This window comes from Myiozetetes cayanensis, unplaced genomic scaffold, assembly GCF_022539395.1.
Source record: "Myiozetetes cayanensis isolate MyiCay16 unplaced genomic scaffold, myiCay2020 scf45, whole genome shotgun sequence".
NCBI classification, from domain to species: domain Eukaryota; kingdom Metazoa; phylum Chordata; class Aves; order Passeriformes; family Tyrannidae; genus Myiozetetes; species Myiozetetes cayanensis.
Window position 1 is genome coordinate 635,357 of NW_026087687.1, and position 27,930 is coordinate 663,286.

The 27,930-nt window shown below is 56.0% G+C and overlaps 1 protein-coding gene across 1 annotated transcript in view; it reads left to right on the plus strand.

Moving 5' to 3' along the window:
* Positions 1 to 973: 973 nt before the first annotated feature.
* The window catches only part of RAB10 (RAB10, member RAS oncogene family), a 41,952-nt gene continuing 14,995 nt past the window's right edge, over positions 974 to 27,930 (plus strand). Inside the window, exon 1 of the mRNA XM_050330886.1 lies at positions 974 to 1,434. Within this exon, the coding sequence (XP_050186843.1) occupies positions 1,308 to 1,434 (127 nt within the window). The 5' untranslated portion in view covers positions 974 to 1,307. The remainder of the gene's footprint in view (positions 1,435 to 27,930) is intronic.

Sequence of the window (27,930 nt, forward strand, 5' to 3'; positions counted from 1 at the left end):
CAAAATCCCATCTGACCCTCACCTCTGGCAGTGGGAAGCCATTCCCTGTGTCCTGTCCCTCCATTCCTTGTCCCCAGTCCCTCTCCAGCTCTCCTGGAGCCCCTTCAGAATCACAGAATCGTAGACTCAACCGAGTTGGAAAAAGACCTCAGAGAACATCAAATCCGACCCTCGATCCAAAACCGCCGTGGTTACTAGGCATGGCACTAAGTGTCACATCCAGTCTCATCTTAAAAACCTGCAGGGACGGTGAACCCACCACCTTCCTGGGCAGCCCATTCCAATGCCTGGTTACTCTCTCTGTAGGCTCTGCAAGGGGCTCCAAGGTCTCCTTGGATCCTTCTCCAGGTGAGCCCCCCCAGCTCTCCCAGCCTGGCTCCAGAGCAGAGGGGCTCCAGCCCTGGCAGCATCTCCGTGGCCTCCTCTGGACTGTCTCCAGCAGCTCCACGTCCTTGTGCTGCTGTTCCCCAGGGCTGGGGCAGCTCTGCAGGGGGGTCTCAGCTGAGGGGGCAGAGGGGCAGGATCCACCCAGCCCTGCTGCCCACGTTGGGCCCTGTCCAGCCTGTCCCCCACCAGCTCTCCCAAGTCCTTGTCCCCAGGGCCGCTCTCGGTCTGCTCATCCCCAGCCTGGATCGATCGCAGGGGTTGATCACACCCAAGCGCAGCACCTTCCCCTTGCCTCGCTAAACCCCACGATGTTCCCCCCCCCGCCCCCGCTGCATCCCCGTCCCCGTCTCTCGGGAATCAAAGAAAGAAAAAAACAAAACAAAACAACAACAAAAAAAAACCAAAATCCCCCCCCCGGCACAGCCGCGGCCGCGCGGTGACGTCACGGGCGGCGCGCGCGCCCCCGCCGGGCCTGCGCGGTGCGCGGGGCTGGGGGCGGGGCCTTGGGGGTCCGGCGGCGCGCGCAGGCTCGGCAGCGCCTGCGAGGAGCGGCCGCGATCCCGGCGGGGACCCGGGACAGAACCGGGACAGAGCGGGGACACAGCCGGGACACCCGGCACGCGGCCGGGGCACCGCCGGGCACGCAGCGCCGACAGCGCCGCGGGGGGATGAGGGCGGGCGCCGCCACCGCCGCCGCCGCCGCCGCCCCGTGAGGAGCCGCGGGCGCGGGGAGCGCGCGAGGCCGCCCTGCCACAGGAAGCCATTTTGTGGGCCCCCTCCTCCTTCTCCTCCTCCTCCTCCTGCCCTCGTCCTCTTCCTCCTCCTCCTCGTCCTGCGCCGTCGCCGCCGCCCTCGGGAGCGGCCGGGCCCGGTGAAGGAGGCGGCGAGGAGGGGCGGCGGCGGCCGCCGCGCCCTCCCCCATGGCGAAGAAAACCTACGACCTGCTCTTCAAGCTGCTGCTCATCGGGGACTCGGGGGTCGGCAAGACCTGCGTCCTCTTCCGCTTCTCCGACGATGCCTTCAACACCACCTTCATCTCCACCATCGGTCAGTTCCTTCGCTCCCCTCCCCCGCCCCACCGGGATCTGCAGAACCCCCCCGGTTCCCGCGGGCCCCCACCCTCCCCGGCCGATGCTTGTGTGTCCCCCGCTCCCCAGGGACCTCCAGTGTCCCTCTCGGGCCCGCTGTGACCTCCCAGACCCGCTCCTGTGTGTCCCCACCAGTCCCGCTCCTATGTCCTATATTCCCCCCCCACATCTCATGTCACCTCCAGGGACCCCCTGTGTCCCCCTTCTGTCCCGCTCCTGTGTCCCTGCCCGGGACCTCCTCTGTCGTTCCCAGGAATCCCGTGTACCCCCCAATCCCCGCTCCTGTCCCCGCTCCCCAGGACCCCGTTGTGTCAGCCCCCAGGGCGTCCCCCCGAGCCCCGTTCCTGTGTCCCATCGGGGACCCCCGCTCTTGTGTCACCCCCCAAGGACCCCCTGTGTCCCTTGCAGCCCCTCCTGTGTCCCCTCCCCGCCCTGGAGCCCCGGCAGGGCCCGGTGCCGCCCGACGCCGCCTCGCCCCCGCTGCAGGGCAGGGTGGGTTCTGTCCCTGCTCCCCTCCCTCCCTCCCTGTCCGCAGTTCCCTCGCCCTGGCTGACCCCGAGCGACCCTCGCCGCCCCTCGGCCTTGGCAGCTCGTCCCCCGCGCCCCGTGCCAGCCGCCGGAGCCCACCTGGCCCCTTCCATCAGCGCTAATCCCGTCCCCGCGGGCGGCGGGAGGGCGGTGGGAGCCCCGGGCCTGCGCTTGCACCGCCGGTGATGTGGCTCGGGAACGATCGCGCTCGTGGGTGGGGTCTGTTTTCTCGCCCAACAAAACTGTCCTTCCCCCCCCCTCGGCCGGGCTGGCTCCAGCCCTTTTCCTCGCTGTGCAGCTCCTGACCGAGGTAGAGCTGCTCTGACATCACCGGGCAGGGATGTGTCTTTCCCTAGGCTCTCCTTTTTTCCGTGTAATCTGTGCTGTGGGACAGGCCTGGGACCTGACATCCTTCCGGGTGTGTCCCAGCGTTTTGTTTGCCTTCCCTGAACATCTTGTCTTGCAGATGAAGAGTTCAGGTCAGCAGCTTCTCACCTTCTTGGTGACTGGCTCTGGAGATTCAGGAGAATCCCTGTCTCTACTCTTTCTTGCAGCACCCAGTAGTGTAACACCTATCTACCCACATCTGGATAAAAAAGAAAACGATTTTGGGGGGGGTTGAATTGAGTCTGGCTTTTGTGCTTGCTGTAAACCCCTGAAATGATGGGCAGTGCAGCTGCTCGCTGAGGGCAGGAGAACGTGGCGTGTCAGAGTCAATCTCAGTGCTGGGTGTAAGTACACGCCTGGGGACTTCCTCATCCGTGTGCAAATGGCACCCAAAAATTGCAGCTTGGACTATAACACATCAAAAGACTGCCTTAAGCAAGCCTTGGGTCATTTAAAGTGGGAAAAAGGGTATGTTTGGGACAATGAAGTGTCGAGAGTGTTGTTGCCCGAAAGCTTTTAAGGCCTCAGCTCGGGGTCTTGCTTCGTTTGTGTGTGACAGTGGGTTAATGCTGCCCCTTCCCAGGGCTCCCTTGGCTCTGGGGGCTGCAGGGATTTGCTGCCCTGCTGTATTCCAGCCCTGCTTGGCAGGCCCTGGCTGGGATCACATGGCGTTCCTCGCCTTCCCATCCCGCTCCCAAGGTTTATTTCAATTCCCGAGGTTAAAAATAGGCAACGTCATAGCTGAGGAGTCAGCGGGCACACGGAGGCTCCTGCTCCCCAGACCCTGTGCTCTTAGTGAGCCTGGAGTAATTAGTGCTTTAGTAACGAGTGTTGGTTGGTCTGACTGCGGGTTTGGGGCCTGCAAGAGCAGGATCACCGAGTTTAGGACGTGCAGATTTTGGAGGTGTTTCCCACCAGTCAGACCACTTCTGACCAGGGGGTATTTGTTTCTGGAGTGCATAAACTGGGAGGCAGAGGTGTTTTGTTCCCTGGGTTCTGGCCTGGCTGTCTGGTGGTGGTGTCTGTGAATATCCCTTGGTGTGTCAGGCTCGTGGCCTCATGGTGGAATTTGGCAGGATTTGGGGTACACAGAGGTGTTCTGTGTGATGCTTAAGTGCCCAAAGATGCCTTAAATGTGTTGTTTCCATGGTTTTTTTTTGTGAAGTTGATGGGGGAACCTGGGCAGAAGTGTCCTGTGCAGGCAGTGCCAGTTGAAAGGGAGATTCCACATTAGCACCTTGGAAAAAAAGCAGCCTATCCATGAAGGAAAAACCTGGGATAAAATACCTGTCCAGTGCATTGTTCTCCTCATTAATACAAAGCGATGGAATAACCTGGCTGAAAACGTGATTCCAGATTCCCACTGGTAACTGCAGGTCCAGACTGCCCCAGGTTCTCCCCCACTGCAGCTGTGCCAGTCCAGGAGCCTGGGAAGGTGCTTTCCCTGGTGGTCCCTGCTGTGGGAAGTCCCAGCAGAGCAGCCACTGGGGCTGGTTTTGCAGCTGGAAGAGGGAAGTTTGAGGGAAAACCTCCAGTGGAGTCTTTGACCTGTAGCAAGGAGGAAATGCCGTTCCCAGAGCACTTGTGTACACAGAGGGTGACACTGGAGGTGAGCAGCCCTTGGCTGAGCCTCTGCCTGTGTTTGGATAAACCCAACAGCCTGGCGGTGTGGCAGCTCTGCCCCAGGGCTCTGTGTGCCTGGAGCTCCCCCGGAATCTGGGATAGTCCAGCTGGTAAAACGTGCTGGAGGCTGTGGTGGTGGCTGCAGCAGGGACTTCCCATGGACTCATGGAACGGTTTGGGTGGGAAGGGACCTTAAAGCTCATCCAGTCCCAGTCCTTGCATGGGCTGGGACACCTCCCACTAGCCCAGGTTGCTCCAACCTGGCCTTGGACACTCCCAGGAATCCAGGGGCAGCCACAGCTTCTCCGGGCCCAACCTGGGCCAGGGCCTGCCCACCCTCACAACCAAGAATTCCTTCCCAATATCCCCCTAGCCCTGCCCTCTGGCAGTGGGAAGCCATTCCCTGTGTCCTGTCCCTCCATCCCTTGTCCAAAGTCCCTCTCCAGCTCTCCTGAGGCTGCTTCAGCTGCTGGAAGGTTCAGTCTTTAGTCTGTAGGGGAAAGAGGGATCTCAAGGAATATTGAAACCAGCCCATCCATATCTGTGAAGGATGAGTGGGGAGGAGGGATTTAATTCCCTAAAACCAAAGGCCTGTCTTCTGTGTAAGGCAAGATATAAAATAATAAAGCATTTCTGGTTCACATTAGTAACTTCTATTCATGTCACATCTCATCTTTACACCTTGATTAATCCATGGTGGCCGTTGGGATATGATTTACTGTCCGTGGAATTTGACATACTCTGACTTTGAGTCACTTCAATCTAACATCTCCTGCTAAAGCAGCAGTTAAGCTTTTGGATGTGCTGAGGTGCCTGTGTGAGTGGTTTCACTGCCCCATCTCAGGCACTATAAATATTCCAGTGGCATTTCTGCGAGAAATCCCATAGTCATCCCTGCATGGAGGCTGTGCCTCCACTGCTGCCTTGCTGTTCGCAGGTGGAAAGGGGACAAAATCAGGGCAGGCTCAGTCTGTCCCAAGCCATTCTGAGCTGTAAGAACTCCAGCAGTTTTCTGGTGCAGGAGGCATTTTTGTGGTGTCTGTTTTTGGGGATTGCTGTGGCTTCTGGGTCGTGCTCTGTGGGTACTCCTCTCTGGGTCACCTGTCGGTGTAGCTGAGAGCTTTAGTACCTTCCCTGCTGCCACCCGTGCTACCAGCAGGTTTTCTGGATTTTCAATGCTGAAAATGTTACTCTGAGTGACTTCCTGTCAGTGTACCCCTGAGATCTGATTTTTTTTGGGTGATTTTTATCGGCATTCAGCGTGTCAAGGTGGTTTGGAGCGAGCTGTGGAGGAGGAGCCGTGGGAGCTCTGGGCACCCTCTGGAGCTCCTTGGGGTGGGCAGGTGAAGCTCCAGCCCTTGGGACCTGGGGACAGGTAGGGAGGGAGGCTCCTCTGGCCAGGGTGGCTGCTCAAAAATTTGAATGTCAAAACCGGGCTCCACCATATAATCACTGTTGTCTGACTAAGACAAATGCAAATTCAGATGAGTCACAAAAAATGTTTTCCCATGAAATCTGAATGGTAACAGCTCAGGAGAACAAAGGCCGTGTGAGCTTTGGGAGATCCCTCCCAGTGGTGGATGTAGAGCTTCCCTGGATCTTAACCCCTGCTGGAGGTGCAGCTGTGCTCTGTGTTCCTGGGCTTTGCTCACCTGACTGCAACTCTACAAATCCCAGGAGAACAAGCAGTGATTGTGAGGTTTCATCACCCACGTTTTATTCTGAACGCAGCCAGAGCTGTGCAAAACTCTGATTTTAAATGTGAGACTGTAAGAAAACTGCTTTCTGGTGAAATTATTGTGTTTTTTAATTATTTCTTTGGCACTTATTAGAAGGGGTTTTGAGCTGGAAGCACTTGCTTTGGAATCATTTCATATTGGCACATTTAAGCAGTGAAGTTTTTTTTAAAATCAGCCCTGAGATAACAAATACAACAAGTTTCTTTGTGCATCCCGGGAGGTTTTGTTCACCCAGGATTGTGATGTATTAATATTGGGAAGGGAGGAGTCCCAGATAGAGAATGGGGAAAAACTTGGTGCAAAGGGATGGTTTGAGTGGTGAAAGTGCTTTTAGCTGAGTGATGGTTGCAATGAACTTGGAAAAACAAGCAGTTCCTTGGGTCCAAAAAGAGGATTACTACAACAGCTGGAAGTACTGGTTTCCCTCTTCCCAGAAGGTGCCTGCCCCATCCCTGGAGGTGTCCAAGGCCAGCTTGGACAGGGCTTGGAGCAGCCTGGGCTAGTGGGAGGTGGCCCTGCCCATGGCAGGAACTGGATGAACTTTAAGGTCCCTTCCAACCCAAAGCATTCCATAATTCCATTATTAATCCCTTTTTCTGCTCTCTGGTAGGAGCAGTAGCAGTGAGTTCTGTTCATGTTGTGCCCAGGCTGTGGGTTCAGTCTGTGTCTGACTCCTGGCATGGAGTGGATGAATTAGAAATGAAAAAACCCCTACAAACCCTCATCCCCCAAACCCCCATCCCATAACCACCCATCCCTCAAACCCCCATCCCAAAACCACCTCATCCCCCAAACCCCCATCCCATAACCACCCATCCCCCAAACCCCCATCCCATAACCACCCATCCCACAAACCCCCATCCCATAACCACCCATCCCACAAACCCCATCCCAGCTCCTGCTCGGCCAATTCCACGATGGGGGCTCCAGAGACACCCCAGGCAGCAAGAGATGCCCAAGTCATTTCTACCTGTAGGTGACTGAGCTGCACAACTGGCTGCCAGGGGAATTTGGGAGGGGGAAAGATCAGTGGCATCAGAATGAAAGCAGAAAATGGAAGTGGATGCAGCTGGAGCTCAGGAATCTCCTCAGCTCTTGGCTGCTGGAGGTTGGACAAGCATTGTTTGGCCTGGTTTTTTTGGGGGGGTTGTTTTTTTTTTTTTCCTCCAGGGCCCTGAATAATGAGCAGTATTTTTGCCTGTGCACTCCTAACTGCGCTGATGAGAAGCTGGGGAAGGCTGTGGTGAGGAGCTGAGCTGGCTGGAAACTTCTTTGTGTAACGTGGCTGTTTTTTCAGCTGAGCTGGATCAGTTCCCTGATCGGGCTCCTTATGTTACCCTCCAAATCTGGACTGGTGGAGTTGTAGGGCAGCAGGGGACATGGAAACACTGGAGTGGGTGGTACTTGTACTCAAAATAACAGGTTCATTTGGGTTGGAAAAGACCCCCAAGACCATGGATGCCCTGTGTCCCATCCCCACCCTGTCCCCCAGCCCAGAGCACTGAGTGCCACTGCCAGGCCTGCCTGGGACACCTCCAGGGCTGGGGACTCCAAACCTCCCTGGGCAGCCCCTGCCAGGGCCTGACCACCCTTTCCAGGGACAAAGTCCTCCTGATGTCCCCTCTGCCCCTCCCCTGGCCCAGCTGGAGGCCGTTCCCTCTCCTTCTGGCCCTGTTCCCTGGGAGCAGAGCCCGACCCCCCCCAGCTCCCCCCTCCTGTCAGGGATTGCAGAGCCAGAAGGTCCCCCCTGAGCCTCCTTTTCTCCAGGCTGAGCCCCCCCAGCTCCCTCAGCCCCTCCTGCTGCTCCAGCCCCTTCCCAGCTCCGTTCCCTTCCCTGCCCACGCTCCAGCCCCTCCCTGTGTCTCTGGTGTGAGGGGCCAGCCCTGCCCCAGCACTGGGGGTGCCCCAGCAGTGCCAGCACAGGGAGGGCACTGCCCTGGGCCTCGGAGGTTCCCCATGAAAATTCACTGTGTGGTTGCAGTTCCACACTAACAAAGCCCTTGGCAGCAGTTCCAGTGCCTGGCCCTCCCTCCTCCCTGCCCCCAGTGTGCAACAAGCCCCAAACTGGGCTGGCTGCTCTGGCTGCCGCTGTCACAGCCCCGGGGCAGAGCCCAGAGCTGGCAGTGAAGGACAGGGAGGCTTCCTCAGGCACAGACAGCCCTGGCAGCGCTGCTGCTCCTCTCCCTGCCCTTGCACACACTTGTTATTTCTGTGCAGCTGAAGCCAGTCAGCAGCTGCTCCCCAAATGTGCTCGGTGTGAGTGGGACAGGTGGGTTCCCAAGGCAAGCAGCGAGCACCGGTTAAACCTGCGCTCTGCCCGGGACACGCTGAGTGCTCACTCCAGCAGTGGAGAGGTGAGGGGTGAGGCACTCGCTGATGTTTTCTGGAGTAAAGTGTCTTCAGATTCCGAGCACAGGCCTGTAGCTGCTTGTGACAGGCTGTGTGATCCGTGGGCTGCCCGTGAATTTTAGGAGGCCACACCAAATGCCTGTTGGTGCTGGTAGAGCCTTGCTCAGGAGCTGCTCAGCAGGGACACAGCCTCTGTTTTAAGCAGCAGAGGATTAGTTTTTAGTGCCTTGTTGAGTGATAAGCACAACTGTGGGGTGCAGAGAAGTGATTTCCTCTTGACTTCTTGGTTTTCCTCTTTGGAAAGAAAATCTCTTACAGAATAAATTCCTCCCTGTGAGGGTGATGAGGCCCTGGCACAGGTTGGGCAGAGAAGCTGTGGCTGCCCCTGGATCCCTGGAAGTGTCCAGGGCCAGGTTGGACAGGGCTTGGAGCACCCTGGGCTGGTGGGAGGTGTCCCTGCCCATGGCAGGGGGTGGCACTGGATGGGCTTTAAGGCTTCTTCCCACCCAAACCATCCCGTAATTCGATGATTCTCTTTATCCTGAGGAAACACTCGATCTTCTCCACCCTTGAAGTCAATACTGATATTTAATTAGAGGATCAATGGAGAGTCTATCGATAAAATCCTCATCAGAGGATAGAAAAGAAACAATCCCACCCTGCAGGGTTTGGGGCAGACGTTGGTGCCTCGAGTGCAGCGGCGCTGCCTGTGAGGGGTTCTGCCCTGGCAGGCCCCTCTGCTGTCCCTGCTCCTGGCAGCCCTGGCAGCAGGGCAGGGGCTCTGCCTGCTCCCTGCTCCTCCCTCCTGGAGCTGGGCACGGGCAGCTGTCCCTACCTGTTGGCTGCAGAGCTGGAGCATCCCGGGACGGATGGGGCTGGGAGCGGCTGCTGTGCCAGGGAACTCCCTCCACCTGGGTCTGAGGGATGCCCAGGAAGGACATGGGATGAGAGCAGCGAGCGTGGGTTCTGTGGGCAGTGGCAGCCAGTGCCTGTCCTGCTCTGTGACATGATGGTCATGCAGGGAGGGTTCCAGCTGGCCTTGGGTTTGTGTAACCCCTGTGAGGGGGGAGGAAGGAACTTCAGAAATGCTTTGTGAAAAACCAGCTTGTCAAATTCCTGGTGCTGTGGGAATTCCCTGTCTGGCCCTGGGAAAACAGGGAAGAGACCAGAGCTGCTGCTGGAGTTGTCTTGAATGTCTAGTGCTTCGGTGCAGCTTCACCGTGTGGGTTTCCCTTTCTGCGTGGGTCTAACTACGACTCCTGTGTGGGTTTAACTGAAGTCTCTGCATGTTTTGGTTCTTTATTGCAGCTAAAACAACTCCAGGCTTTCTTTCCCCCTGGGATTGTGACTTGTTACACGCTGAGTAACCTGGAGAAGTGCTCATTTGTGTCTTGCATTTCCAAAATCTGACTCGATTCTCCCAGAGAATCGGTCCTGCTCGCTTGAGTGCTGCTGGGTGTGTGATACCCACACTGGCACCCTCACCTGTACGGCTCTCTCCTCAAGGATGCTCCTCAGACTGGAGTGCTCCTGTCTGGATGCACTGCAGCAGTTGTTGGCCTGGGAGGGGTGCTGGAAGTGCTCTCTTCCCCGTGGCTCTGGTGTGCTGTGCTGCTGTGTGTACTGGTTGTTCCCGTGGAGCTGCAGCCTGGTGGGGCCAGGACCAGCACCATCCTCAGGGGGAGGCTGTCCTGGCTCAGGATCTGAGCTTCAGAAGCCCTGAAAGCCGTGGTTCCAAGGATAGGTGATGCTGTGGTAATGTCAGGTGTTCCCACAGGGTGGCTGAGCCGCCTTGGGTCGGGGCACGGTACCACCCACTGGATTTACGAGGCAAGGTTTGGGAGGGCTGGGCTGGTCGAGTTGTCTCATCTGTGGCTTTTGAGATCAAACTCTTGCTCTGTTCCCTGACAACATTCCCTGAACAGCTTGTACCTGGTGCCAGAGGAGTTATTCTGCCCCTGAGAGATGGTTGTGTCTTAACTTGGTCTCACCAGCACTTCAGTCTTGTGGAGTGAAGGTGGTTTTACATTTCAGGTGATCAGTTATTGACTGCAGGCACCTGGACACAGGAATTCCCCCACTGGTGTCCGTCCTGTTCGTGTTCCAGGTGATCTCCTGCCCTTGTAACCACGGGCACGGTGCCTGCCCTTCCTCACCACCAAACCTCCCTGGGAGGTGCCTCCCCTGAGGTCACTCCCTCGGCTGCACTTCTTAAACTCCTTTCCTGTTGCAGATCTGTAATAAATGTCTGACCTGGGATCATTACAGTGTTGGTAGCAGTACCTGGATGTCTCCAGGTCCTTGGGTAGTGATTTCACACCTTCCCCGGCTCGCTGCAGGCTGTGTCCCGTCCATCCTCTGCCCTCCTGCTCCGCAGTGGGATTGCTGTGGCCTGAGGAGCTGGTGAGGAGCTGAGCTGTCACCCACACCCACCTGCACGTGGCAGGACGTGCCTGTGCCTCTGTCACCTGGGGGGAGCTCAGCTGTGCAGCTGCAGTACAGCTGTCTGGGGCTGCTTACAGAGTCCCACCCGTGCTCCCGATTCCTTGAGTGAAGGGCTTTCATCTCCCGGAGTTTTTGATCTTGCCAGTACGCAACAAACTCGTTTCTTTAGTTATTTAGTTATTTTAGCTACTCAGGTTTCTGGTGAAAGCAAATGTAACTACTGCCTAGTTCTTTGGGATCTGTACTTGGTGCTGGTTTGTCTGGGACAGCACGGACCAGGACTGTGAGTTCTCTGGAGGGTCTGGTGCATCTCATTCCTGCTTCGGTGACCAGAAATGCTGGTGGGCTGCATGGAGGGGGGCTCAGAAACTCCACCTGCAAGTGTTGGGCTGGTGGTGTCTGCTCAGTCTGGGTGTCCCAGCCCCCAGGGGATGTGTCCCAGTCCCCAGGGGATGTGTCCCAGCCCCCAGGGGATGTGTCCCAGCCCCCAGGGGATGTGTCCCAGTCCCCAGGGGATGTGTCCCAGTCCCCAGGGGATGTGTCCCAGCCCCCAGGGGATGTGTCCCAGTGTGCTTGAGGCTTGAACCCAGCTGCAGAACCAGGAGGACGGAACTGCCTGGGTTTGGGTCACGGAACGACAGAATGGTTTGGGTTAAAAGGGACCCTAAAGCTCACAGGTCACAAAAGGGAAACTTGGTCGTGGGTCTTGGGAAAAACAGTGCTGCAGGTGGTGTGTGACTGGAACAGCAGTGCAGGGGTGCTGGAACGCTGTCTTTGGGGGAAGGGGAGACCCCGGCACCCCAAAGTAACGGGGCCATCCTGTGGGGTGTTGGAAGCACAAAGCCCGTGCTGCACAGGCTGCCTCAGTCCTGCTCTGTGTCCAGGGTGCCAGGACAGCACCTGAGCTGGGGATCCCTTTCCTGGTGTGTGTCAGAGCTGCTCTGGATCCCTTCAAAAGCTCTGCAGTCTGGAGAGGTTCCTGCTGGACGAAGCCTCCTTTTGGTCGTAGCATCATCAGATCATGGGCACCAGCTTTGCAGAGAGCTCCTAACCCAGCAGGTGGGTGAGAGGCAGAAGGAGCAGCTGGCAGAGGGGTGTGATGTCCTGCTGCAGCAGGAGCTGCTGTTCCTCACCGAGCTCCTCTCGGAGCCGCCACGCTCCGAGCAGGCACCGCTGTGGCCACAGTTGTGGTTTCTCACCCTGTAACTCGCGGGGCTGCTGCTGCTCCAGCTGCTGGCAAAGCTCTGCTGTGACCTCAGTTCTTTCCGTGTGAAACCTGATGTCATTTCCTGGCACAGCCCATTCCAGTATCCTGCTCGGGTGCTTTGTTTTGGAATACACACAGGGAGCTGGAGCAGGGCCTTTGCTGAGCTGGGATCAGGACAGCAGGAGGAATTTGTCCCTGGAAAGGGTGGTGAGGCCTTGGCAGGGGCTGCCCAGGGAGGTTTGGAGTGCCCAGCCCTGGAGGTGTCCCAGGCAGGCCTGGCCGTGGCACTCAGTGCTCTGGGCTGGGGCACAGGGTGGGGATAGGGCACAGGGGGGATCCATGGGCTGGGAGGGCTTTTCCAGCCTCAGTGAGTCTGGGATTCTGGGATCACTGGCTGTGTGACCACTCCTGGCTCCCTTTAGTGCGAAAGGGAAGCGAATTCCATGAGATTTGAGAGTCCCCGTAGTTGCCTCTCAAGTGAGCATCTGTTCTCATCATCCTGAGGTGCCTTTGCCCTGGAGGGAGAGTGGCAAAAGGAGCCTAAAGGGGCTCCAGGAGAGCTGGAGAGAGAATTTGGGCAAGGGCTGGAGGAACAGGACACAGGGAATGGCTTCCCAGTGCCAGAGGGCAGGAGAGAGGGGAGATTGGGAAGGAGTTGCTGGCTGTGAGGGTGGGCAGGCCCTGGCACAGGTTGGGCAGAGAAGCTGTGGCTGCCCCTGGATCCCTGGAAGTGTCCAAGGCCAGGTTGGAGTAACCTGGGCTGGTGGGAGGTGTCCCTGTCCATGGCAGGGGTGGCACTGGGTGAGCTCTGGGGTCCCTTCCCACCCAAACCATCCCATGGTGGTGTTTGCTGCCCGTGAGCTGTCCCTGCCCTCCTGGCAGAGAGCAGCAAACAAAGAGCCCAGCCAAGCCTTGCAGCCTCCATCTCTGCCCTGGGAGAGGCCAAGGCTTTGGGGTATCCACCACTCCTGGTTCTGGGCGTGTCCTGGGACATTCTTCAGTTTTTCCCACCTGCTCAAAAATACAGAATTCCTGTTTCTCAGGCTCTTTGTGAGAATTCAGTTTGAATGTCACAGTGTCAGTAATAGCTGAGAAGTTGATAAAACTGATAAATGCGATGCTCCAGGGCAGTACTGTAACAACAGGCCTTTTTAAAATTCAGGCCTTTTCCCTGCTGAGTCACTTGACAGCTCTGCCATTGCCCTTCTCACTGCCTGGAGAACTTGGAGGCTGGCTGGGAACTCTGGTGTTGCAGTACTTGACCCTCTCCAGGAGTGGGGAGTGGAGGAACTCTCATGGTCACGCTGTTGCCCTTAGCCTGGGGTGTGGGAATTGCCTTAGGGATTCCTGGGACTTGGTGTAAACCCAGCATCTGTGCCTGGGCTCCTTGGAGTCCCTGTGTTTCTTGCTGCTGAAGGCTTTTTTGATGTGTAAGTTGATATTCAGTGGCTGGGAACACCCCAAATCAGGTGGCAGCTGTTCAGGGTCATGCTCAGGATGGGAGCAGTGGAGCCTCAGAGGGAACCTCCTGCATGGGCACAGGACACAACACTGTTCTTGGAGTCTGTGATGATTCCATGAGGGTGAATCGAGGGACTGAACCCTTTTCATGGCCTCCACAGCACAGCACCTGCCTCTTTGGTAAAGCTGATGCTTTTCCTGAATGAATTCCCTTCCCTTCATTTGTGTGGTAACTTGCCTTGTCCATCTGCTCAGTATGAATTAGCCAGGGTAAGTGTTGACTCGAGTTTTATTTTTATGTAATTTGAGGACAAAATTACCATTACAGCAAGTAGTGACAAATTTTGTGCTTCATAAATAGCAGTTGATGTGAAAGCAGATTCGTGTTCCCTGTTTATTTTCTGGCTAACAAATATAGCTTAAGTAGGGTGAGACAGGCATGGGAACTGATTTAATTGGCTGTAATTGAACATGGTTAATTGACATCTGTGGTGGTTCAGAGCAGAATTCCAGTTGTGGACTGGGGGCTGTGTGGAGTGCAGAGCTTTCCCTGCCGTGGTTTCAGGTGTGGGGCCTGAGGGGCTCCTGACAGTGGGATGCACAGGGAGGGACAGCTGCTCCATGCCAGCCCTCCCTAAAAATAGGTGCTGCCAAAGGTGGCTGCAGAGCTCTGCTGCCTGGCCACAGCTAATTGAGTCTCGTGGAAAATGAAAGATGTAATGGCAGGGAATTAAATCAGCCCTCAAACCTGGAATTAACTGACACTGAGCAGAGATTATTGCTGCATGGGAACAGCCCTGAACTAAGTTCTGTTTCTTGCTAGAGCTTCATTTCCTTTTCTTCCCCCTTAGTACCTTATGAATAAAAACCTTATTGTCTCCCTTGTCTCTTGGTATGCATAAAACATCACTAAAATAGTTCCTTTGTTCATTTTCTTTTGTTTTGTTTGTGGGAGCCTTGTGTAAGGTTTAGCTGCTGGAATAACAGAATGATCAAGTTTCTTTTTGCTGGAAGAAGTAACGGCTTGTGTTGAAGCTGTCCGTGGTCCCAGAGACCTTGGGGATGGCGTAGGTGGTGTCAGCAGGAAGCTGGAGGGTTCTTTCTGAGCTGGGGTTTTTTTCTTAACATGTAAATTTGAACTGTACTTTCATGTGACTTCCGAAAGTCCTTCCCTGGGAGAGTGTGGGTGGTGAGGGATGGCTGCCTGGGGTCACACCTCACGGGACAGGAGTGGCAGGAATGTCTGTCAGGCAGCTGAAGGCAGCTGGGGAACGCAGGATGAGGGGGTTTCATAACTGGTTCTGGCCTGAGAAACGGCTCCTGTCCCTGTTGCATGTGACAGGTGACTGCCCCAAAGTGATTATACACACAAATACTGCCCAGGGGTGCCAGGAGGATGGTGCCAAACCGTTCAGTGGTGCCCAGTGCCAGGACGAGGAGCAGTGGCCATGCACTAAACCACAGCAAGGTCCACCTCAACAGAGGTGAGGCAGAACTTCTTCCCATGGAGGGGGCAGAGCCCTGGAACAGCTGCCCAGGGAGGGCGTGGAGTCCCCCCCTCTGGAGACATCCCAACCCCCCCTGGCTGTGTCCCTGTGTCACCTGCTGCAGGTGACCCTGCCTGGGCAGGGGTTGGACTGGGTGGGTTCCAGAGGGCCCTTCCAGCCCTGGCTCTCGTGGCACTGTCCCTGAGCCTCTGTGGGATCTCAGTCTGCTTGGCCGGGTTTGTGGGTACCCCACTCAGGGCACACCTCTCCTGAGCAGGATGGGTTTGGAGCTGCTGGAAGTGGCTGTTGCTGTCCAGGATCCAGCCCCTGCCTCCATTCTGCTGGGAAATGCTCCTCGCCCTGGTTATCTCCCGAACTTTGCCCAGGCCCTGGTACACCCAGGGGGTGCTGGCATGGAAATCAAACCACCAGAACAGACTGTGCCACGAAGCCTTGGCCTGCTGGCTGAAGCTCTGGCCCTGGAGCTGCCCTGGCCGTGGGGTGACCTGCTGGGACATGGCCACTGCAGCTGCCCAGCATTCCCTGGAGGGTTCAGGGGCACGGCTGGGGCAGCCAGAGCTCACCCAAGGTTTGCTAGAGGTGGAGGAACAACCACGTTGTTCCTTTGTGCCGCTTCAGCCTCTCCCCTGATCGAAATCAGCAGTGCTGTGTTCGTTAGTCCTCCAAAATTACCACTGGCACAGCTGCCCAGGGAGGTTTGGAGTCCCCACCCCTGGAGGTGTCCAAGGAAGGCCTCGCCGTGGCACTCAGTGCTCTGGGCTGGGGGACAAGCTTGGGCATTGGGCACAGGGGGGACTCCCTGGGCTGGGAGGGCTTTTCCAAGCCAGATGATCCTGTGAAAATTGTGGTTGAGCTGCTGAGGCCTGGAATCTTGTGCTGTTGTCCCTCCCGGTGAACATGGAGGAGGTGATGCCTCCCGAGGAACAGGTTGGTTTGAGCTGTTGTGGATTTAGCTTTAGTCCCTCCAGCCCCCCAGTCAGGCACCTCTGACTACTGGTTTTAAGCTCATGAACCTGCTGGAGGAGCAGCAGCTCCCTGGAATTCCTGAGGGGTTGATACTCTTCTCTCCCCTGCAGCCCTGTGGCTCCTGGGACACAAATGTGTGGGTATGATCCGCACTTTTTAGAAGGAATAGATCTTGCTGGTTGTGTTGCAGCCCGTAAAAGGATTTCCATCTGCAGGTGTCCAGGGGGTAATAGCAAGGTAGTGGACTTCTCCTGGTGGGGGTGGAACAGAAGGGCTCTCAAGGTTTGTTCCTGAAGGTGATTTGTGTTTTAACTGCAGGTGACAGGAGCTGTGGAGGGCTGGAAGGCCACTGCTGCTGTGGAGGTGCAGCAGGATGGTGTGTGGGGAGCACACAGCTCACACCACCCTGTCTCCTTCCTTACTGCATATTTTTAATATCTTTTTCAGTACTGCCCCAAAGTGCTCTTAAAGAATTTCTGGTAGAAAGGCTGACTTTTGTCATGATTTGCCTCCAAATTATTTTGTGATTTTTTTTTTAATACAAATCTGAGAAGAAGGATGGTTGAGGAGGTTTCAGCTGAGACTTGTTTGGTGCCCTGGAAGGCTCCAGCCTTGCCCTACATTTTGCTGTGCATCCTTGGATGAGCCCGGGGAGCTCGTGTGCTCACGGCCCCTCTGCTGCTTTGAAGGGGAACGGGAGCACTTCAGAAGGAATTTCAAGTTAGGAAGGTGTCCTTCACTCTTGGGAGTTCTGAATCCTGGCATTTGGGATGCTGTCCCTCTCTGAACTGGCTGGGGCTGCAGGTGGGATCTGAGCCGGGCTCGTGGGAGGCTCTGGCCTGGAATGAGGATCCCCAGATTCTTCCAGAGCGGGAATGGGGATGGATTCACAGCACGTGGCTCTTCCCAGACACCAGGTCAGGCTGGATGACAGCGGCCTCCCATTGTCTGGGCAGGATTAAGCCTGGTGTTTGGGGGGATATAAACCAGAGTACTGGATTGTCACCAAAATGATCATTCAGCGGAGTCCCCCCATCCTTCGCCAGGGCTGCTTTGCATAAATCCCATCTCAGCCCTGTTGGGGATGTGTGACAGCGTTTGAGGCACAACAAACACATCCAGGAGGGGGAATGTAGGTCACCCCAGGAGCTGCTGTCTCGCAGGACTGTCATCTGCTTCGTTAAGAATAGATTAATTGGGAGGAGATGCTCTGGCACCGGTGCTGCTGCTCTGTCCCGTGTCCTGCCTGACATCACCGGCTCTGGAATGTCTCATTGGTGCAGCACTGGTGGAACTCAGCCTGGAAAAATGGTTTTCTGAAGTGCTGGAAAAGGGGGGACTGGGGACAGAGCTGGGGGTCACCAGGAGGGGCTGGTAGAGCTGAGCAGCCTGGTGGAAAGGGGATAACACTTGTTCCTGACAATCTCTAATGTTTGTGTTAGAAGAAAAAGGTGAAGCGCATCCTTTGGATTTGGGGAACCTACTGCTTTCCTAAAAATAGGGGCTGGAGTTAAATGAGGGGTTTGTAAAGATAACATGTGGTCCCACAGGCAAATGTCACTGGGTGAGAGTCTTAACTTACCTTTGCAGAGAGCTGCCCATCATTCCTGTGCTTTCCCTACAAAGAGACCCGTTTTTGGGATGCTGCAGGTGCTGTGGATCCCCAGCAGTGGGATACAGCTCTTCCCAGGGGAGTTTCTCTGCCTGTCCCCGTGGGTGTTGCCAGGGACAGAAGTTCTGTGTAGCTGTTGCTGTCCTGGTGTGGATGGAGGCTGGGGACAAAGGGATAAAGCAGGGAGGGTTTCCCCAGTTCAGGAGGTAAAGTAAAGGGTGCAAGGGGTGGTTTGGTGAGGGGGTGTGAGTGGAGCCTTTGGAGAAGGAGAGGCCTTTGGGTGCTGGAGCTGGAGTGAGAGTGGGAGGATTGACACTGCATGCGTGGGAATAAAATGTACACGCTGATCACGTCATCACCTGCATCTGGTGGGATTAAAGGAATTAAATCCCAGGATTCTGTCACCATTGTCCTGCCATGCCCAACTCCATCCAAACCAGGCTCCCAGGAACGACCTCTACCTTTGGGGAGTTTTCTCTTACCCAGTTGTGGAACTTTCTTAGGATACAGGAATGGTCAGACAGGATGATCTTAGAGGTCTTTTCCAACCTGAACAATTCCATGGTTCTGTCCCATAAATGTACATTTCCTGAGGTTTCAGGCAGGGTGTGTGTTACTTTAGTTGGTGTAAGGTATGTGTTAACTTTATTTAGATGCAGCTTCAGGTGCCCTGTCAGTGCCGAATTGTCACGACTTGAAACCCTGCAGAGCAGGAAAAGTGAGTTCCTGCTGCTGCTCTGGTGTGCACACTGCCCTGGGAAAGACTGCCTGCACTGAGGGTGGAACACAGGAATTCTCTGAAATTCTGCCCGGCTAACTCGTAAATCCTTACTTTGCTCATACCTTGGGTAACCTGTGACAAAAAATGATGGGATTCAGCTGCTGGAAGAGGAGAGCAAAGGCAGCCAAGAGGCCGCTTCAGTGTCTCTGTGGTACCTGATACTCTCCCTGGTGTTCCTGGGGGGCTGCTCCTGGTTCTCCCTGTAGCTGGGGGAGTCTGGATCGATCCCTGGGAGTGCTGTGCTGCCTCAGCTCGTGTTCTGGGCCCTCCTGCTCCCAGTGCCCAGCCCAGCTCAGCTCCTGCTCCAGGCACTGCTGGGCTGCTGTGTCTCAACAAGTCGTGCAGGTCCTCCCTGTGCTGCCCTGGGGCAGGAGTCCTGAGTCACTGCAGCTGTGGAGGCTGTGAGGGAACTCCCATGTCAGGCTGGGTCGTGAGGGACCAGAGCCCTTCTGGTGAGGGGTTATTTTGGGTCTGGGCAGCGTGGCAGTAACCTGTGGTCAGAAGGGATGGGAGTGAGCTGCTGGCCCAGCAGAGCTGCTGAGCACTGGCCTGTGCAGGGGGAGCCCCAGGGTATAAATGGCTCGTTCTGCAGCCCCTGCTGTGGGTTATCCTGGGCCTGGCTGGCTCCAGCTGCTGGGCTGGGCAGTTTGTCCTCTGTTCTCCATCCACGGCTGGCTGGGCTGTTTGGTTACACAGACAGAGCCAGGACACGGGGAATGGCTTCCCACTGCCAGAGGGAGGTGGGAGATTGGGAAGGAATTCTTCCCTGTGAGGGTGATGCAGGCCCTGGCCCAGGTTGGCCAGAGAAGCTGTGACTGCCCCTGCATCCCTGGAAGTGTCCAAGGCCAGGCTGGACGGGGCTTGGAGCACCCTGGGCTGGTGGGAGGTGTCCCTGCCCATGGCAGGGGTTGGAATTAGGTGACTTTGAAGGTTCCTTCCCACCCAGACCAGTCTGGGATTCTATAAATACTGGTTTTTCTGTTTCTCAGAGAATTCATGGCCACAGTAAGTGCAGGGAGGATGCACACAGGGGGATGCTCCTCCAGGGCTGTGTGTGGGAGGCTGGAGCTGTGTGTGCTGTGGCTGCACACACAAATGCAGCAGGAAAGCTGCCTGTGGGGTGGGCTCTCCTGCAGGAGGAGGAGCAGCTGCTGCATTTACAGTTACTCTCTTGTTTACCCGGGAGATCAATGGCTTGGGCACTGCAGAGGAGGCTGGGGCAGGGCTGTAAATCCCAGGGGTGTGGAGCCTGTGCAGGCTCTGCAAAGGCTCCAGCAGAACTCGTGTTGCCTGCTGGGTTTAAAGCAGGGGCACCGTGTGTTTGCATCCTGTCAGACTGCAGAGCACCCCCAGGCTTCTCTCCTGATTCCATCACTCCTTGTTGGTTGCTGGTCACACTCACTCTGCCCTTCCCACGGACCTGACCGTGCTCCACGTGACCAAGGCTAAAGGAGAACTTCAAATGCAGTGTAATCCCTCACCCCGGTGAATAAATGTTTTGTTAGGAGAAGCAGCCATCAGCTGCAGTGTGGATTCCTTACCTGCATCCACAAGCTCTTGGTACAGTTTAAAAGAAGCCAGGCAGTCCCAGGTTTTTGGGTTTCCTCGTTGTGGTCTCTCTGATAATCTCATTTTCAGTGAGTAACAGTTTGAGACTCTCTCTGGTGACTCCTCTTACTGTTTTATTGCAGTCTCCTCCTGAGAAAGAAGAATTCCCAAAGCACTGATAGCCACAGAGATCCATCTGCTGGAGAGGCTGATGGGAGATGTGACCACAGGCAGTAGGGAAGGACACTGTGGGTTCCACTCCCTTTGGAGCCCCATTGCCAGAGGTTCCTCTCCTGTGCAGTTGGATGCCAGAGGTGGCAAATCCGGATTGCAGGAGGAATTACCATGAGAGCCAAGGCTTGTCCTGGCTGGCCCAAAGCTTCCCCCTCCTTCCCACGTCAGCTGCGTGTGGCTCTCCCTGATACAGCCTTGGCTTTTGCTCAGGCCTTTGCCAAAGGATGAGACTGGGAACTGTTTGAGTTTCTCTTTCCTAAACTCTCTTATTGGAGGGTTCAGAGCCTTACACGTGGCACGTAGTGATGGAGGCCTGGTCCTTCCTTACCTCCCGTGGGCAAGGGAAGGGAGACACCCCAGGGAGCCGCAGTGAAATCATAGAATGAGTCATGGAATGCTTTGGGCTGGAAGGGACCTCAAAGCCCATCTCCCTGCCGTGGGCAGGGACACCTCCCACTGTCCCAGGTTGCTCCAAGCCCCATCCAACCTGGCCTGGAACACTTCCCCACACCAACCCAACCCAAGCAAGGTGGAGCTGTTGCAAGAGCTTTAATAGCCCCAGAAGGGTATAAACCTTATCTTTCCCACCTCACTTTCTAGAAGTTGCAGTGGTAGGTACAGGCAGTGCCTGAGCAGCAGAAGGAAACCTCTGTGCTGCCTCTGCCTTGAGTTCCCAGCTCTCACAAGTCCCAAGGAACGCGACCTCAGGACTGGGGCACGGCAGCCACGGAGCACTCCTGTCCCTGCAGTCAGGGGGAAGGCAAGCTGGGATCCTCCAGGCGTGCTTACAGCTTACACAGGGGCCATTAAACAGCCCCCAGATGCTTTTACTGAAAAATGCAGTAAAAGAAGACTGCCCAGACAGCAGGAAAACACAGCAACAACTAAAATTGAAATTACCAAAGTACCTCAGGGCAGAGACTGTTGTCCAGTCTTCTTACACAGAGCTCTTTGATCCTGAGTCCCAAGATGTATTAACACCTCAGTGCAGACTCACAGAATCCCTGAGGTGGGAAAAGCCCTCCAGGATCACACAGAGTCCCCCCCTGTGCCCGATGCCCACCCTGTCCCCCAGCCCAGAGCACTGAGTGCCTGCCTGGGACACCTCCAGGGCTGGGCACTCCAAACCTCCCTGGGCAGCCCCTGCCAGGGCCTGACCACCCTTTCCAGGGACAAATTCCTCCTGATGTCCCCCCTGCCCCTCCCCTGGCCCAGCTGGAGGCCGTTCCCTCTCCTCCTGTCCCTGTTCCCTGGGAGCAGAGCCCGACCCCCCCAGCTCCCCCCTCCTGTCAGGGATTGCAGAGCCAGAAGGTCCCCCCTGAGCCTCCTTTTCTCCAGGTGAACAAGGAGCTGATGTCTAAACCCAACTCCAAAGCCTGGCACTGCTTTCCAAAGTGTGGTGGTGCCTTGAGCATAAAGTTGATTCCTCCAGTCCTCCTGGTAACAAACTTTCCAAATGTATCGTGTCCAGAATTACAGACTCTCTCAGAACCCTTGCAGAGAAGCTTTCATGCTTCAGGATGTCATTTCCTGGGATTCAGCAGACCTTAACCTTTGTTATCAGTGGAGTAGTTGAGATAGTTATTAATTATTTCATAAGAAAGCTCCAGCTGTAAACCCACTTTCTCTTTCCAGGGAAAGCCCAGCACAAGGGCATTGGACATGAGCTGGGAGTTCTGGTTTTAATTAATCTCTTAATGATCTCAGTTGCTACTTAGGTGTTTAAAAACATTTCTGCTGCAAGGGATTTGTACCTGCAGAGTGTGGATGCACAACATCCCCACCACACTCAGCATTTCAAGTGCCAGCACGACTTTCTGTGTGAGTGATTTTCGCCCTTCAGCACAGGGCAGGCTCTCAGGGTTGGGTTTTCCGGGTGTTGTTCCCAGTCCTGGGAGCTGGGACTGTGCTGAGACAACGCTTTGCCCTTGGGCTGGGAGGTGTTGGAAACACAAGCTCAGAGAGGAGAGTTTACTCTGCAGGGGCAGTGGCAGACCCCAGGCCAGGGGATCATTTGTGCCTGGGATCATTTGTGCCCTGCCTGATTCCAGCTCTGGGGGTACCTGTGGAAACACCCACAGCTCACACAAACCTGGACACAGCTCTTAGAAAGGACATTGACTCCTCATCTTATTAAAAACAAACCCCAGGGTTGCTTCTCAGTAAAACTTGAACTGGTTTGGTTCTGCAGAGGCTTCAGGTGTAGCTGACAGACTTACAGATCATTATCCAGTAATAATCTATTGTTGTTCCTCAGAGGAAACACCTCAGTGTGGCCTCCCTGTACTTAAAAGGGGCCTGTAAGAAACACGGGGTCAAACATTTCAGTGGGGTCTGGAGTGCCAGGACAAGGGGGAGTGGCTTCCCACTGCCAGAGGGCAGGGACAGATGGGAGATTGGGAAGGAATTGCTGGCAGTGAAGGTGGGCAGGCCCTGGCACAGGTTGGGCAGAGAAGCTGTGGCTGCCCCTGGATCCCTGGAAGTGTCCAAGGCCAGGTTGGACGGGGCTTGGAGCAACCTGGGCTGGTGGGAGGTGTCCCTGGCCGTGGCAGGGGGTGGCACTGGATGAGCTTTGAGGTCCCTTCCCACCCCAAGCATTCCATGATTCCATAGTCAGGTGCACCATCCAACTCCGGGAGAAGGTGCGGTGGCTCTGGCTGAGAACTCCACCGTCCTCAGGAGGACTGTCCCCTGGAAGGGGACAGCTGAGGGGCCATCAGGCACCTCCCAGTGCTCCTCAGGAGGTGGGAGTGTTCCCCAGAGTTCTGCCAGGCAATTGGGGTCTCAAGAACTGTTGCCTGAATATGAACTTCAGAACAACACCTGCTGTTGCCAGAGCCTGTGGCACAAAGGTGGGCAGGGTGACCACCTGAGACTTGAAATACGGAGTCATTGAGGCTGGAAAAGCCTTCAGAGATCGAGTCCAACCCTTCCCCCAGTGCCCAGGCCACCACTAACCTGTGTCCCCAAGTGCCACGTCCACAGGGATTTTAAATCCCTTCAGGAGTGGGGACTCCACCCTGCCCTGGGCAGCTGTGCCAGGGCTGGACAGCCCTTTCCAGGAAGGAATTGTTCTCAGTATCCCATCTAAGCCTCTCCCAAGGCAACTTGAGGTTGGTTCCCTCTCCTCCTGTCCCTCGTTCCCTGGGAGCAGAGCCCGACCCTCCCCAGCTGCCCCCTCCTGTCAAAAAATTACAGAGCCAGAAGGTCCCCCTGAGCCTCCTTTTCTCCAGGCTGAGCCCCCCCAGCTCCCTCAGCCGCTCCTGCTGCTCCTTCCCAGCCCTGATGAATCCGAGGATGAATTTGTGCACCCTGGCTTTTCCTCCCTGAGCTGAGGACGGGCGGTGCTGGTTCGGGGTGTCTGCACTGCAATTACTGACTAATTACACACGAAATGCAGTTGTTTCTCCGCTGCTGTTGGATGGGTTGGATGGGATGGGACTTACTGGATGGGATGTGCGGTGGATGGATGTGCTGGTTGGGTGGAATGTGCTGTGGATGAATGTGCTGTGGTTGGGATGTGCTCTGCATGGATGTGCAGTGCAGAGTGGGGGTGCTGGTTGGATGGGATGTGCTGTGGATGGATGAGCTGGTTGGGATGTGCTGTGGATGGATGAGCAGTGGTTGGGATGTGCTGTGGATGGATGAGCAGTGGATGGATGAGCAGTGCAGAGTGGGATGTGCTGGTTGGATGGGATGTGCTGTGGTTGGGATGTGCAGTGGTTGGATGGGATGTGCTGTGGATGGATGTGCAGTGATTGGATGGGATGTGCTGTGGATGGATGTGCTGTGGTTGGGATGTGCTGTGGATGGGATGTGCTGTGGATGGATGTGCTAGGTTGGATGGGCTGTGCTGTGGATGGATGAGCAGTGCATGGATGTGCTCTGCATGCATGTGCAGTGCAGAGTGGGATGTGCAGTGGATGGATGTGCAGTGCAGAGTGGGAGTGCTGGTTGGATGGGATGTGCTGTGGATGGATGAGCAGTGATTGGATGGGATGTGCTGTGGATGGATGTGCAGTGCAGAGTAGGATGTGCTGGTTGGATGGGATGTGCTGTGGATAGATGTGCTGTGGATGGATGTGCTGGTTGGATGTGATGTGCTGGTTTTATGGGATGTGCAGTGGATGGGATGTGCAATGCAGAGTGGGATGTGCTGTGGATGAATGTGCAGTGGTTGGATGGGATGTGCTGTGGATGGGATGTGCTGTGGATGGATGTGCTGGTTGGATGGGATGTGCTGTGGATGGATGTGCAATGCAGAGTGGGATGTACTGTGGTTGGGATGTGCTGTGGATGGATGTGCTGGTTGGATGGGATGTGCTGGCTTTATGGGATGTGCAGTGGATGGATGAGCAGTGCAGAGTGGGATGTGCTGTGGATGGGATGTGCAGTGGTAGGGATGTGCTGGTTGGATGGGATGTGCAGTGGATGGATGTGCAGTGGATGGATGTGCAGTGGTTGGATGGGATGTGCTGTGGATGGATATGCAGTGCAGGGTGGCATGTGCTGTGGATGGATGTGCTGGTTGGATGGGATGTGCTGGTTTTATAGGATGTGCAGTGGATGGGATGTGCAATGCAGAGTGGGATGTGCTGTGGATGGATGTGCAGTGGTTGGATGGGATGTGCTGTGGATGGATGTGCTCTGCATGCATGTGCAGTGCAGAGTGGGATGTACTGTGGTTGGGATGTGCTGTGGATGGATGTGCTGTGGATGGATGAGCAGTGGGTGGGATGTGCAGTGCAGAGTGGGATGTGCAGTGGTTGGGATGTGCAGTGGATGGATGTGCTGTGGTTGAGATGTGCTGTGGATGGATGTGCTGTGGATGGATGTGCTGTGGATGGATGTGCTCTGCATGGATGTGCTCTGCATGGATGTGCTCTGCATGGATGTGCAGTGCAGAGGGTTCCTGTCAGGCTCCAGCCCCGCAGCCTTTCCCTCCTCCTGCCCTACATTTGCTTCCTCCCGCCCTGCCCTTCGTCCTCCCCGTGCTCAATGGGGGCTTTGTTTGGGAGGAATGCAAACAAACTTGGGCTGTGTGAAAAGGCCCAGCTCATCATTTGCAGCTCTGCAATGGACTGGAAGAGAACTTTTTCTCCCTCCCTCTCCTCCCGGTGGCCTTGGCTCTGTTACTTCTCAGGAACAGCCAGTCTGTGATTCAGCAGCAGAGGAGGGATCTCTGCAGGACCTTGGCAGGGGCTTGGGAAGGTGTGAAGTGGTCTGGAAGTGATTGTGGATTTAAAACTGTTCTGCTGAGGCAGGTCCTGGGTCTTCAGTAACATCTTCCATCCTGGAAGCACAACCAGCAGTTGTGTGTTCACCCAGGTGCCCAAACCTGCCCAGGCAGCGCTGGGATGCTCAGCTGGAGCCACAGGCAGCCTCCTCTGTGGATGGAAGGTGCAAGAGTTGAGTGCCAGCTGTGACCTCCCAGCCCCTGCAGCTCCCCCTGGGCCCTGTGTTTGCCCTGGATGGGCAGAGGTGGCTCCAATGTTTGTGCAAGGGCAGGGTTTGTCTGCACAGACCGTGGGAGCCACTGCTGGTGCTTCTTAAGCTTTGGTACCCCCAGGCAGGGACCTAAAAATTCCATAACTGGCTCCTGTCTTTTGTAAAGCCCTGAGTTCAGGTTTGGTCAGGCCTGGGCCCATGGACTCATCGAATCCTGGAATGGTTTAGGTGGGAAGGGACCTTGAAGCTCCTCTTGTGCCACCCCCTGCCATGGGCAGGGACACCTCCCACCAGCCCAGGTTGCTCCAAGCCCCGTCCAGCCTGGCCTTGGACACTTCCAGGGATCCAGGGGCAGCCACAGCTTCTCTGCCCAACCTGTGCCAGGGCCTGCCCACCTTCACAGCCAGGAATTCCTTCCCAATCTCCCATATGTCCCTGCCCCCTGGCAGTGGGAAGCCATTCCCTGTGTCCTGTCCCCTCCATCCCTTGTCCCCAGTCCCTCTCCAGCTCTCCTGGAGCCCCTTCAGGCTCTGGAAGGGGCTCCAAGGTCTCCCTGGATCCTTCTCTTCTCCAGGTGAGCCCCCCCATTTAAAAGATTGAAGTTGGAAGGGACCCCAGAAGGGATGGGAAGCCCGGGAGGATCTTCCTGTGAGGAGCCTTCATTGTTGGTGTGAGATGCACTGAAGGGGAGCAAACATTTCCAAATATTCATCTGAATGTATGGAATCCATGGGATTTTTATAAACCTGGCACTATCCTTCCGGGTTTTCCAGTGAATTCCAGAGTGCCCTGCTGAGGCTGATAAATCAATATCAACACCTAACGAGGCAGTAATTTCGTGCTCATCTTTAATTCATCCCTGTGGTTCTCCTCCTGTGATGTGAGGATGATGTCTCCCTTCTGCATTCCAGTCCCTTCTTCAGCCCTTTCCTGAGCACAGTTTTCCTGGAGCCTCGCCCGCCCCTGTCCCTGTTCTTGTGGGGTGGTGCTTTGATGTCAGCAGTGCCCTCCTGGGAGCCCCCTGTCCAGCCTGCTCCAACTCCTCTGGAGTGTTGTGGGGCAAACAGTCGGTGCTATTTATAACAGCCTTTGTGTTCCCGAGGCTGAACCGGTATTATATTGGAATGGCAGCCGAGTTTAACGTGGGATTAGAGGTTTGTTTATCCCTGAGTGCTGGATAAATCCCTCACAGTGCAGAGAAGAGTTAATTTCCCTGCCTGGGTTGACGTCTTGCTTTACCTTAACACACAGAAAGTGGCTGTCAGACATCCTGCTGGAGCTGGGCAGGGCCTGGAAGTGACTGTCAGCGTAGGAAATATTTTATTTATGGTGCTCTGGCAGGTGCTGTGCTGGTTGTGTTGCTGGTGAACCCCACACCACAGCTCCGTGGCACGTGGGCTCGGCTGCGTTTGGGACAGTTTGCATTTCCAACCACACAGGACAGTTCCTGGGTTGATTCATAAATCTGGCTTAGTGGGAGGGATTGAAGCACTGCTGGGGCTGACTGGTCGAAAATGGAGCTGTGTCCTGGGGCTGAGGGCTGGGGGTCCCAGCCTGACATCCTGGGGTCAGTGCAGACCTTGGCCTTTGGTCACTGCAGTGCTTTAAATGAGAGAATCCCACAATCATCCGGGTTGGAAAAGCCCTCCCAGCCCATGGATCTCCCTGTTCCCAATCCCCACCCTGTCCCCAGCTCAGAGCACTGAGTGCCACAGGCAGGCCTGCCTGGGACACCTCCAGGGCTGGGCACTCCAAACCTCCCTGGGCAACCCCTGCCAGTGCCTGACCAGCCTTTTCAGCAAGAAATTCCTCCTGAAATCCTTAGAATAGGGAATTTTGACCCATCACACTCCAGTTCATGATTACTTGGTAACCCCAGGAGGCTCAGTGAGGGTTCCTTCTCCTCCTTGGCTGCACTTGACCCTCCAGCTGGAGCCATCCCTGCCCCACAGAGGCCTGAGGGAAGGGGGATTCTCCTCCCCCAATCTCATTTGGTGAAGCCTGTCCCAGAGAGGCTCTGCATTCCTGACTTCTGTGTGAAAGGGCTTTGGGATTTGATATTTCAATGGGAAAAACATAGAAATGAAAGAATGGTTCATCTGGGTTGGCCTTGAGTTCAGAGCTCATCTTGTCCCATGGGCAGGGACACCTCCCACCAGCCCAGGTTGCTCCAAGCCCTGTCCAGCCTGGCCTTGGACACTTCCAGGGATCCAGGGGCAGCTTCTCTGCCCAACCTGTGCCAGGGCCTGCCCACCCTCCCAGCCAAGAATTCCTTCCCAATCTCCCACCCAGCCCTGCCCTCTGGCAGTGGGAAGCCATTCCCTGTGTCCTGTCCCTCCATTCCTTGTCCCCAGTCCCTCTCCAGCTCTCCTGGAGCCCCTTCAGGCTCTGCAAGGGGCTCTCAAGCTCTCCCTGGATCCTTCCCTTCTCCAGGTGAGCCCCCCCAGCTCTCCCAGCCTGGCTCCAGAGCAGAGGGGCTCCAGCCCTGGCAGCATCTCCGTGGCCTCCTCTGGGCTGTCTCCAGCAGCTCCACGTCCTTGTGCTGCTGTTCCCCAGGGCTGGGGCAGCTCTGCAGGGGGGTCTCAGCTGAGGGGGCAGAGGGGCAGGATCCTCCCAAGC